The 12647-nt window shown below is 37.6% G+C and overlaps 1 protein-coding gene and 1 long non-coding RNA gene across 3 annotated transcripts in view; one reads left to right on the top strand and one right to left on the bottom strand.

The window, feature by feature from the left end:
- Window positions 1-12647, bottom strand: part of LOC309489940 — a 275593-nt gene that overhangs the window by 7358 nt on the left and 255588 nt on the right. The window lies entirely within an intron of this gene.
- hipk3a (homeodomain interacting protein kinase 3a) overlaps window positions 1-12647 on the top strand; it is a 37636-nt gene that overhangs the window by 19138 nt on the left and 5851 nt on the right. The window contains exons 3-14 of one of the 2 annotated variants that reach the window (XM_082158884.1): window positions 1881-2004; window positions 5292-5411; window positions 5559-5645; window positions 6126-6310; window positions 6402-6561; window positions 6661-6784; window positions 7272-7393; window positions 7542-7657; window positions 7749-7910; window positions 8223-8519; window positions 10163-10309; window positions 10404-10660. In XM_082158884.1, the coding sequence (XP_082015010.1) occupies window positions 1881-2004; window positions 5292-5411; window positions 5559-5645; window positions 6126-6310; window positions 6402-6561; window positions 6661-6784; window positions 7272-7393; window positions 7542-7657; window positions 7749-7910; window positions 8223-8519; window positions 10163-10309; window positions 10404-10660 (1901 nt within the window). Of the gene's footprint in view, window positions 1-1880; window positions 2005-5291; window positions 5412-5558; window positions 5646-6125; window positions 6311-6401; window positions 6562-6660; window positions 6785-7271; window positions 7394-7538; window positions 7658-7748; window positions 7911-8222; window positions 8520-10162; window positions 10310-10403; window positions 10661-12647 lie in introns of both variants that reach the window. The other variant, XM_082158883.1, reaches the window with a different exon arrangement.

Raw genomic sequence — 12647 nt, 5'->3', positions numbered from 1 at the left:
AACTGTATTCTTATTTTGTGCCATTAGACCATAATCTTATGACATGGATAATTTCATATATAATAATGTAGATGGTTTATGCTAGACATTTTATGAAAAATGGCTTATATTTACATTTACATTTATGCATTTGGCAGATGCTTTTATTCAAAGTGACTTACATTGCATTTCAAGGTACACATTTACATTCTTATCAGTTCTTGCTTTCCCTGGGAATCGAACCCATGACCTTGGGTTCCGTTGGGAACGCCAACGCTCTACTGTTTGAGCTACAGGAAAGCCGTATGCAAGCCCACATGGATGTGCAGGTTTTCCCAGTTTAGTAGCTTAAAGCATAATCAATAAGAGTTTAGTACTCTTAGCTCCATTTACCACAGTTTATTATGTTTAAACCCGTTCTGCAAATTTCTTTTTTATAACCAGTGGAGAAAATATGAAGGAAAAAACCTGTGTACTCTGTCTAGGCGTAGGCGGCCTATATTAAATGATTTATTATTAATAATAAATCATTTAATATACCTATAATATTTTTTTATAATAAAAACAAGATCCTATTTATATTTGCAAATAAAAATTACTTATTATTATTATTATTATTATTATTGGTATTAGGCTATTACTTAAATGTTTTTTATAACAAAAAACAACTGCAGGTTCTTTCTGGGCTTAGCTATATTAAATTATTTATTATAATATATAATTCATTCTATTATCTTTTTTTATTATTATTATTATTATTATTATTATTATTTAATGTTATCATGCTTATTGATTGGATATTCCAGGAACACACAAGTTACTTAAGCTTATTGGATTTTTCTTTCAACTGCAAACAATTGAATGTTGCGTCAGACTTAACAAGATTATCTTGCTGGACTTAAAAAAAAAAAAAAATGTAGCATATAATGCATGTGCAAATAATGGGTTGTGCAGCTCAAAATGAATCACAGCATGTGCTTCTGCAACACCATTGACTATGAAGACTGAGCTGGTTAAGAATGGCCTAAATGTACAGGCAATAATGGAAACCTTAACTGTAACTTAATTTCAAAGTTTCGAATTTAAAAAGGTAGTCTCACATTGCCAAGCCACCGGTGAATTATTCATAGCGGCTTTTGTTACCGCATAAGTAGTGTCCTGTTGGTAGTTACAGTCGCTTACTAGTGACCTAGCATGATGTGTTCCTGTATCAATAGATGTGGCAAAAGTTACTGTTTTAACTGTATCCCCTTTAACTTTAGGTGCTACACGCTTGATCGGGGAGCAACAGGCTCGGACAAACAGCAAGGCTTGTTAGCAACTGTGCATGAGGAGTTTGCGCTGTAGTTGATTATTAATGGTGACCAGGGTTAATTGTGTCATCAGACTCCTCGACTCTGTCATCATCCAGTTTAGGTGTTTAGATCCGTCCTCATCTGTCGCTAGGCAGCCAGCACTTTCCCTCCGGTTGTCACGGTAGCAGATGTGTATGGGCCCGTTGACGTCAAAACCCCGCTCCAACAGCAGACTCTCGCTGCATCAGAACAGGAGCCCTGCGTCATTAGACTCAAGATTATATCAATATGGACACAAAACATGACTCTTGAGCTTAAAGAGCGCGAGACGTGACTTGCATAGATGTCACAAACCAAAACTACTGAGTCTGTGTCATTGCATCACGTCAAATGTTACGTTTAACATTTAAATATGTATAAATCATCTTGAAATTATCATCATGATTTGCATGATTTAAATTGTAGCATTTTGCTCATCCAAACAAATGCATCTGCTTCCTTCTCTGGAGCTTTTGTAATTGCGTATCCCACTATTTTCAATCAACAGCCTGTTGTCAAGGTAACAACTCCTTTTAATTCTTATTATTTTCTGATAATGTGTTCCAGGGCTCCAGAGATCATCCTGGGCTTACCCTTCTGTGAGGCCATAGACATGTGGTCACTTGGCTGCGTCATCGCTGAGCTCTTCCTGGGCTGGCCACTTTATCCTGGAGCACTGGAGTATGACCAGGTAAGATAAGGCAGTGATCTCGGATAATGACCCACTTTGTTGCTTTGGGGCCATGCTAATGTGTGGTAGAGTATGACATCATTTGCTTTTATCCTCAGTGTAAGTCTTTGTGATAACTTTTCTTCACAAAAAAGAAAATAATTAGCAGCAGGGTTGTGCAAAACTATACATACAGGGTGCAAGTATAATGGAACTAGGGGTCTCCTGACATGTTTTTAAAAGCTAGACTATTTTAACTTGAATTCAACGTCGTAACAGTCGTGTTGCGAAACTCAAACTGTGAAACCAGTTTGAGCATGCTAGATAGAGACTAACCAATAGTGGATTTTGGAAAACTGAGTTTATCTAGATTTTTTTTCCCCATAGGAACTGCCATCAAAAACAACTTTAATTTAAAGTAGCCTAAATGTCATTTTAATAGGGTTAAGCCCAGGATGATCTCAAAGATGTATATATTTTTTTTCATTTAAGAAACCATCCTGGGCTTACCCTATTATAATAAAATCAAATTAAATATTTTTTATTTTAAGAAATCATCCTGAGCTTACCCTAATAAAAATAATAAAAAATAATGACATATTTAATTAATCATCCTGAGAATGTAGTATTCAAATCCATTCTACAGAATTCCTAATTTTCCTACAAACAAGTACAGGAAATCCAATGTCTACAGATTTTGTCATGGACACATAACCTGAAAGATGATTTGCACACATTCAAATGTGTGAGCACATTTATGGTCACCATGGACCAGCGCTGCCGATAAACCAGTTGTCGGAGGTGGTGTAAATGTCACATATGACAGTAGCAAAACTAGCCGGCTATGTCAGAGTAAGCTGGACTGGGTTTGCTGACCACAAACCCTCGGGCCGCCTGTCAGTGCCAGCAATGGGTCCAGTTCCACTCCACACAGCAGAATGTATTTATAACCAAAAGCCCCACTCGCGCACACACCCTCTCCCTCTGCACTATCAGCAGGTTCTCACTTCAGCGCGCTCTCTGTGTTTGTGCAGCGCTTTGGCAACCCGATCATGTCACTATAACACCCCTAAGATGCCATAAACACTGCTTGTTTAACACAGCGGTGTTGAGCCTCAGCGCTTGTAAAAGGAGAGGTGGCGTCATAGTCGAGAGAGGAAGAGACTAAGAGGAATGAGAGCGAGCAGCCAAAGAGGGCTTTGTGGTGGCTTGTGCTTTCACTGGTAGAGGCCCACTATGACACAGTCTTTCTGAGAAGCAACAGATGCACGCTTGAAGGCGAACGTCAGAAGAGTTCACTGACCAGTAATACTCGGTTTCCCAAGGCAACAAGAACAATGGTGTTGTTACACAGAGACTCATGCATTGGTGGGGTTTTACTGCTCCTGCTCTCCCTAAAAAGACAGCGCTATGGTTAACCAAACACCGTTAATGCCTTTGTGATGTTATTTGCGTTATGAAGTCATCGCTTGTTACCGTCATAGATTTATAAAAGCGTGCTTTGGCAAACAAATCTAGGTAGTTAAAAGGGAGTGATGTAGCATAATGTTTGAAGATGAAAACCAAAGAGACTATTACTACAAACCTTAGTCTAGTCAGACAACTCATTTAAAACTATTCAAATGAAAAACAAGGCTGTCTTGAGGTCATTGGTCATGTCTGGAAATGCATTTTCAGTGCTTTGTTGACTGAATGACCAATACTGAGGGCAATATTTTCCCCTGTAATTTTATTTTCACAATCACTTTAATAAATAAAAAAATTCTAACTGTTAACACACACTGTGTTGTCTGTGTATTTTAAATACTTCAATTTCTGTTAATTATTTGAAACAAATTCTCTGCATGAACAATTAAATTAAATATTGTAAGTGAATGCATAACATCCACATTACAGTAAGTAGCTGTTAATGATGCACAAGATACACTACCTTTCTTTTATGTTTTTGAAATAAGTCTCTAATGCTCACCAAGGCTGCATTTATTGATTAAAAACACAGTAAAATGGTAGCATTGGGAAATAATATTTGAATTAATAAAAAAATATTTTCTATTTTAATATATTTTCAAATGTAATTTATTCCTGTGATGGCAAAGCAGAACTTTCTGCATCATTACGCCACTCTTCAGTGTCACATGATTATTCAGAAATCATTCTGATTTGCTGCTCAAGAAACTTTTCTTATTGTCAATTTTGAAAACCGTTATGCTGCTTAATTTTTGTAATTCGTTGATCATTAGAAAGCTCAAAAGGCTTCAGAAACATAAAACTAATACTAAACACGTACCTTACGCCTAGAATTAAATTAAATGTATCAAATATTAGATAGCAAAATATCAGTGAAATGCACTATATGGGGCTTTTCACACTCGCATTGTAAATATAAGCATTTTTGTCACATTCAGGATTCAGGATATTATTTTATCACCTCCAGTGGCATTTACGATGATCCATGGTTCATTTCTGACCCTGTTGTCATTCACTTCCAATTAAACTTTCCGTTTCCCTCAAGGTGCTTGATGGGAACCGTCCATGTACTATTCTGTAGGTGCCAGGTGGTGTACTATAAATTAATCAGGATTAAAAGCGTCAACCAAATGGTAAAGAACACATTTTGCCCTGCGTTGGCTTGCATTAAGTCTGTGCAGTGTGAGAGGTTTGACATCTGTTGTGGGCAGAAAGAGTGGCCAGCATCTTGACTTGGCATCTTAATAAAGCCCTGAGGAGCAGCAGACCCCATACTGCGCTCTGTATTGAGAGTTAAACACTGAGCTCGCCGAGCTTAGCCTTCATGAAGCTGATGAAACTGAGAGCTTGAAATAACAGCTGAAGAAGTTATTTGCTTATATTTGTCTTTTGTTGTGCATATCAGAGCTGGTTTTGCTGGTTCTTGTCGATTCATATCGCCCTGTGCTTTGTAACTTCTTGAAACGCTTTTTTTCATCCTGAACATGCACAATCATGGGTGATATCTAAAATATTTGCTCCTTCTGAATAAATTTGAGCCATATTTATCTTTCGTATGCACTAGGGTTGTGATACAAATATACTTGTCAAGACAAAATACCGTTCTGAATGGTTCACTGGTATTTTGGCACACAATTCCCCTGCTGCATACCACTCATAGGGACCTGCCTATTCCTGACCAGCCTTATCTTGAATTACTTCCTCTTGGAATACTGGAAAAGTACCATCATCATCTTGTCATGCTTTGTAAATCAAAGGATTTATGTCATGAGGGATTTTCAGATGGATTTAGCTTTACTTGTTTTATCAGAAATCCTCTAATACTGAAAACATCTCTGCAGATTCGTTACATCTCTCAAACTCAAGGGTTTCCAGGTGAACAGCTTCTGAATGTGGGGACGAAGACGGCCAGATTCTTCTGCAAGGAGTCCGATTCACCGTACGCCACCTGGAGATTGAAGGCAAGGGTCCATTTCTCATCCACTTAACCAGACATTGCTGTCATAAACAGCTTAGCTCTCTGGATTGAGTTACTGTCTGCTCCGCATAAAGTTTTGATGTGAATTTCTTATGTAATGACTTCAAACACACACTTCCTGTTTCTGCAGACGACTGAAGAACATGAGACCGAAACAGGACTGAAGTCCAAGGAGGCGAGGAAGTACATTTTTAGCTGTCTGGATGACATTGGACATGTAAGACCTCATTAATCTTGCTTAGCTTTAAAATTGTGGAGTATTTGCTTGCATATGAAATCAAGAAAAGTGTTGAGAACTTGGAATTATTGTTATTGATTTATAATTGTTGTTATTGATATTAACAATAATTATTACTATGATTAATACTGTTTGTAATGATAATTTTGACCAATAATAACCAACAGTAATTGGTTCTTATAATTATATAAAATAATAATATAGTTAATACATAATTATATAATATTTGTATTGTAATATATAATATTGCATATAATAATTATAATTTAATAATAATATTAGTTTTGTTAATAATATTTATTTTATACAATAATAATAATAATGACAGTTATTAATCGCATAATAACAGCAATAAAAATTATTATTGTATGTGGTAGAAGTAATGATGATAATTGTTTTTGTTTTAATGTATTTAAGTATTTGTTTTTTATTTTTATGTTTTTTCTATTAATTTATTAGGTGAATCTTGTGCTTAACATGGAGGGCTGTGACCAGTTGGCGGAGAAAGCTGACAGGAGAGAATTCGTGGACCTGCTGAAGATGATGCTGATGATTGATGCCGATCAGAGAATCGCCCCTTCAGATGCACTTACTCACCCTTTTGTCACTATGCAGCACCTGATGGATTTCCCCCATTGCAACCAGTACGTCCAGACATTTTTAATGGCAATTTCATTGACCGTTGTCTATTTTTGTGTGGTCATTCTCAAGAAATCGTTTGCGTGTCTCCAACAGTGTCCAGTCCTGTTTCCACATCATGGATGTGTGTCACTCAAGAAGCATTTACGATACTCTCAACCGCAACAAAGCACCCCCACTCATGAAGCCCGTGACTCTTCCAAGTGCTCCAAATATCACTGTCGCCTTCAACAAAATGCCATCTGTCCACTCTCAGGTAAAACAGCATGCTCTGAAAAGTTCTCGGGGTTTAAGTGCAAGCAAGAAGACAACGACAGATTATTTCTGAGATTAATCTATTTACCTTTCCATTTAGACTCTGCCGCCGTCTGCTCCACCTGTGGTGCATCCTGGAATTCCCATCCAGACAGGAAGTTCCCAGTTTGGGTGTAACGACTCCTTTCAGCAGGCGCTCATTCTATGCCCTCCTGCTCTTCAAGGTACTGGAATATTCACATTCTAGTGGGATGCACATAATAATTTGAACTAGGGATGCACGTGGGCACTTTTAATCTTTAAAAAATTTATTAAAAAAAAAGGTCAAAGTTTGCAGTGCTTGATTGTAGGGCACAACAATTTGGGCAAAAGTGTTGTGATTTATATTTCAATATGACTATAAAATTATGAATTATAATTGTACTCTAAAATAAAATGAGTATTGTTATTATTACTACTACTAAATTAAAATATTAAACAAAATAAGAAATATTACCATTATTTAGTAATAAGAAATATGAAAAATATTTCACTGTAGAATAAAAATAAATATAATTTATTAACAATAATAAATAATAGTTTTACAGTACAAACATAAAAATGTCAATTCTTATATTTATGGCTGTCTTAATTTTTTCATTTTAAAACCATCAGGATTTTATTTTGCCAGAAACCACATGGAGACGTTAATTTGGTTGTTTGACTCTACAGGAATCCCTTCAAACCCAAATCAGCCAGGAGGATATTCGGTTAGAATGGAGAACACTCTTCCTCTGGTGACCCAAGCCCCAGCTATTCAGCCCTTACCCATGAGACCAGGAGTTATAGCACAAGTAAATGCCTATTTCACAAGATACTGGGGAAAAATAATGGAAAACAGCCAAGGGTTGTTATCCATCTTGACGTACCAGTTTCAATATTTTACACGAAGCAAGATACATTACAAAGGTTCAGCATTGTCCTTTCTTGACCTTTCAGCAGCCGTGGTCCAACAGAACTCCACAGATCCTAGTGCCAGCTTGGCAGCAGGTCCCACCACCTGCTACGAGCTTGGCATCCGATACTGTCGTTGGACAGCAGAGGAGAGGAGACTGGGGGTAAGAAGATCAAGGAGGAGCTGCCCCTTAAATATCATGCGCTGACATGACCTCTTGAGCATTTCGGTGACTGTTGTTTTCTTTGTTAAAGGAAAGTGCGGCCACACAGCAGCCATTACAGTTCGGTGATGACCCAGGCTATTGTTCCCAGCCAAATGGCTGTGTCAGCCCATCAGCCTATAAACATTGGCATCGCTCATGTGGTCTGGCCTCAGCCTGCATCTAACAAGAGGAACAAACCCAGCCAGAACAGGTGAGCAAAAGCCTACAGTCATTGGCAGGGTCTCAAAAGCGAGATGCCTTGGCCTCTATTCAAAACTTATGATACTCTTTTTAGAGTTTAATTTGGTTTTGATTCAATGGATCCTTTTCACAGACTGTGACGCACTTCCGCAGCTATTAACATAATTGTATTTATTCATTTTACAGTTGACTATTAGTAATAATTAGTAATATTACTATAGTGACTTCTGCTTCTGAGAACCCCAGAAAGGTGAAAAGGATCCATAACATTTAGCCGAAAGGCAGTGTGGAGATAAATATATTCATTCTTGTTGCTTTTTAGGAGTATGAATGTCTTGCACTACACGGACACACAGCCCTCAGTGTGTCCGTCACCAAAGATGGCGAACAGGATGGCGAATGCGGAGCAACAGCAGAGTTCTCCCGACAGAGCAGTGCAGGCCCAAGTGAAGCAGGAACCGGAGCAGGTGGAGGAAGAGGGGTGCTATAAGGCAGCAGTGGCCAATCAGCAACGAGAGTCTATCATCATCAGAGAGTCGCCCAGTCCGGTGGTTAGCGTTATTAGTATAAGCAGCAGCACAGATGAAGAGGAACAAGCACAGAGGTGCTCTCTTAATAAGTGAGTTTAACCCTCAATATGCACTTACGTTTACAAATCAACATACATCACCGTCCAAAAGTCATGTTTAATCAATTTAATGCATCCATGCTTAATAAAACAATTAAATTCTTTCCAACAGAAAAGTATTGTATATTCAGTATTCAGGCCGGGGTGGTGTGACTTCTTTTACTTGCAAATTGATTAACCAATCATAACATAAGTCATTTGCATATAGAACTCTTAAAGCCACATAAGCAAATACACCCTTTTTTAATTCAGTGAGAGGTTTTAAATGGTTATGTAAAGCTAATTTATGAATGTTTTGGTTTAAAACATCTTGACTGACATTGTAAGTAGATTTCAGGGAAATAAAATGCTGAAATGCTACTAAAATCCACTACCAGAAAGTATTGTCAGTAGGCCTGTCGCGATAATTAAATAACCGTCTGATCGCGATTATTTGATCTAACCGCGATTGTTTAAGACAACCGCGATTATTGCGCTCTTTTATAGACCTACGGCACAAGGGGGAGTCATGAACCAAAATAAATAGACAAGCAGTCAAGCACTAATTACGTTTTCTAGCAATATATTCAAAGTCATCTGAAGCCATTCCATAGCTTAATGTGAGGGACAGTAGTATATTTACATTGTTAAATTAAAGTTCACAAACTCGTCTGCAGCTGTCAATCATTCCGTTCAGCATTCAAACTCTGCAGCTGTCAATCATTTCCGTTCAGCATTCAAACAGCGCGCGTCGTCCGGTTACGACAGGATACACGGTAAAACTTTCTCCAATGTGACATTGACGTTATAATGCTTGATCTGTAGATAAAGGGCTGTGGATTTGCATAAAATGACTTTATTTTGCTGGAGTTTTTTGCTGTTTCTAAATGACTCGCTCGCTACCGTGTGCCTACACAGCACAAGGACTATGAATTGGCATCAGACGCACAATAACTGGAGTTTAAAACTGTGAAGAAACAAATGATCAATAAACTGTTGGACTGATATACACTAGGATTTGTGCCCTCGACATTTCTTCGCTTTGTGCCGTGAACTTTTAAATGCGCACTTGTGCATCGCTGCGACTCCATGTTGCATTAAGCACATCATTCTGCACCCGCGATGCGCATACGCGCTTTGTTCCGCTCTGTTTTGAAGCGTATCATATTATCATGGTTTGTGCACATTTGTTTTTATTAACATGTTTAGATTTTATTAAATTACTGTGCAGATGTTTTCAAAAATTACTTTTTGCTGCTGATTTATACACTCACTAAGTTTAATAAACAAATTGTCATAGCTATTGAATATAGCCTATTTATTTAATATTTAAAGGTGTTAACTGTAAACTTACACTGCAAAATGATAACTTACAAAGGATTAAATTCATCACAATTATTTAATGAATGAAGCACAAAGCCCTAAAACAGACAATTAATCAGCATAATTGCCAAAGCCCTAACACAGACAATTAATCGTCAAAGCCCTAAAACTGACAATTAATCGGCATAACCGCAATTATTTTTTAGACAATTAATCGTCAGCCAAATTTCATAATCGTGACAGGCCTAATTGTCAGTAGTGGACTTTAATTCTGTTTAGCTTGCATACACATGGCTCTTCTTGCTAAATTGAGTGGCATGTGTCTTCGACAGGTGTAAGGGCAGTCCAGAGTGTGAAGCATGCACAGGCTCTCTGAACATGGAGCGAGTGTGTTCCCTCAGCAGTCCTGATAGCAGTCTCAGCACCAGCTCCTCAGCCTCAGCACAATCCAGCCCTTCTCCATGCAAAAGACCCAGCAGGTATGGCATTTTATATTCAACACCAGTAGAAATGTGAGGTGAGGTTGACTCTGTATGTATTTTGATGTTCTTTCCCTCCTCTGCCCTACTGCAGTATATCAGAAGATGACGGCCATGAAAGTGGATGTGAAACAGTAGACGGCTCGCCCCCTTCAGACTCCTCCCTAGGGCCCCACGACAGCCCCTTCCCCGAAAGACATTTCCTGACCAATCAGAACCAGAACCAGGAACCCCAGGCCAGGCGTGGACACCCTGACACAAGGTTGAATAAACCTGCGGTGAGGACCGTGGTGGTGCCGCCCATGAGAGTGCTGAACAACAACCATCATCCCAACAGTGAGCACCACACAGGTATGGACCGGCCATATGTTGAAGAATAACTCCAGTTTTAGATCTTCTGAAACGTATAAAGTTTTTATGAAAGTGAAACAGTAGTTTCTGCCTATGTTTTCTTGAAATAATTATTTGGGTTTGATACAGGCTGTCGATTATTACAGAAAATAATTTCAACTTGTCCTTCAGATTGTAAAAAGCAACACAAAATTTAACTGTTACTATGGAAGTTTATGGGGCATTGAATTCATCTGAGCTGAAGCGTTATCTAAATCAACCTTTTATCTTTCCATGCTGTTAAACTGCGACTGAAAGGTGTAATTCGCATGAAGCAAACTGGTGGAGTTTGCTTCATGCAAACAATAGTTTGCAGATAGCTACACTACCATTTAAATTTTGGACTTGGTCATATTATTTTTATTTTTTTGAAAAGTCTCTCTTTCTCTTTCTCTTTTTTAATTTATTTTTGTATTACCAAAGCTGCATTTATATGATCAAAAATACAATAAAAACAGTAAAACTGTACTGTAAAATATTATTGCAATTTAAAAGCTATTTTCTATTTTAATATATTTTAAAATGTAATTTATTTTTGTGATGCAAAGCTGTATTTTCAGCATCATTATTCTAGCCTTCAGTGTCACATGATCCTTCAGAAATCATTCCAATATGCTGATTTGCTGCTCAAGAAACATTTCTTATTGTCAATGTTGAAAACAGTTGTGCAGCTTCATATTTTTGTGGAAATCGTGATGCTTTTTTAATTAGAATTTTGAATTAAATGAATTGGAAGTTCAAAAGAGCAGCATTAAAAAAAAAATAGCAATGTTTAAAAGTTACATTTAAAGAGTAAAAAAAAATTGAACGTTAATGTATCATCTCCCTTTGTGTTATTTGTGTGTGTGTTGTGTGAAAGTTTACTTTGCATGACATGAGTTTGGATTGGATTATAACTTTGCACAGACAAGCACTTTCTTACCCTTTTTTGTAATAAAACATAATGGCCTGGTTTCACAGACATGGTTTAGATTAAACTAGGATTAGGCCTGAGTTCAATTAGGGTATTTAAGTAGCTTTTAAATACATGCCCTGGGAAAAAAAAAAAACATTACTGGTGTGCATCTTGAGACAAAACAGCTCAAACATGCATTTTAGTCAAAGACTAGCTTAAGCCTTGTCTGTGAAACTGGGGGATAATGTTTAAATGTCCTGGCTATATCTTCATAAACTTTTTTTTTTAACTTGTATCTTAGTGCTAGTGCTTTACAACAAAAAGTTTTTTGCTAAATTAAGGATGGTCAAAATTATTTTCTGTGCCATCATGCCTCAAGAAACTGTCTAAATAGTTAAACATTTGTCAAACCTGTAATGGTGCTTTGTCTTGTGCAGGTTAATGTACAGCTGTTTCTTGAAGTGCTATTTGCATCCCATTTACATCCACAGCTCAGATTTTTACATAGCTGCGTGGGAAAAATATAAACCGACTTGCTCCATTCCGTACTGTTGAACAGTGTCTGTTTTGTGAAATTATTATTATTTTTTGGTGTGGTATACAGACTGGTTTCTCTGAATGGACTTTTCCAGTCTAAAATTGGGCTATTAATACAAAGTTCCTTCTGCACAACCAGTTTTTTTTTAGTGTGGTCACAGCCAATGTCTACTTTACAGGTCATAGGAGAGAAACAGGAAGTTGTCACAGAGGCTATCGCAGGTGATTATGGGTATAACGTGCACTGCGACCCTGTGTCTTGTGCGCGACATCCCAGTGTTGAGTGACCCTTTCGGTTTGAGCTTCCTCTCCCATACCTGTGATCTTTTCATTCCTGTATTCATTTTTACTCTGCGTGTTGACTGCCCTAAATTTCTTTACTTGTTTTTGGAAAAGAAATTCCTGGCCCCTCCCCCTTTCGTGTCAAAGCATATCTTTCCTGCTTCCTACATGGAGCCAATGCTTTGTTTTCAACGCATGCTATGAAAGAAATATTGCTGGAGCGGTAAACTCTTT

This window comes from Leuciscus leuciscus, assembly GCF_965113295.1.
Source record: "Leuciscus leuciscus genome assembly, chromosome: 25".
In the NCBI taxonomy this organism is placed as follows: Eukaryota; Metazoa; Chordata; class Actinopteri; order Cypriniformes; family Leuciscidae; genus Leuciscus; species Leuciscus leuciscus.
Note: the sequence above shows the minus strand (reverse complement) of the source record. Positions and strands in the feature narration are given on the sequence as shown.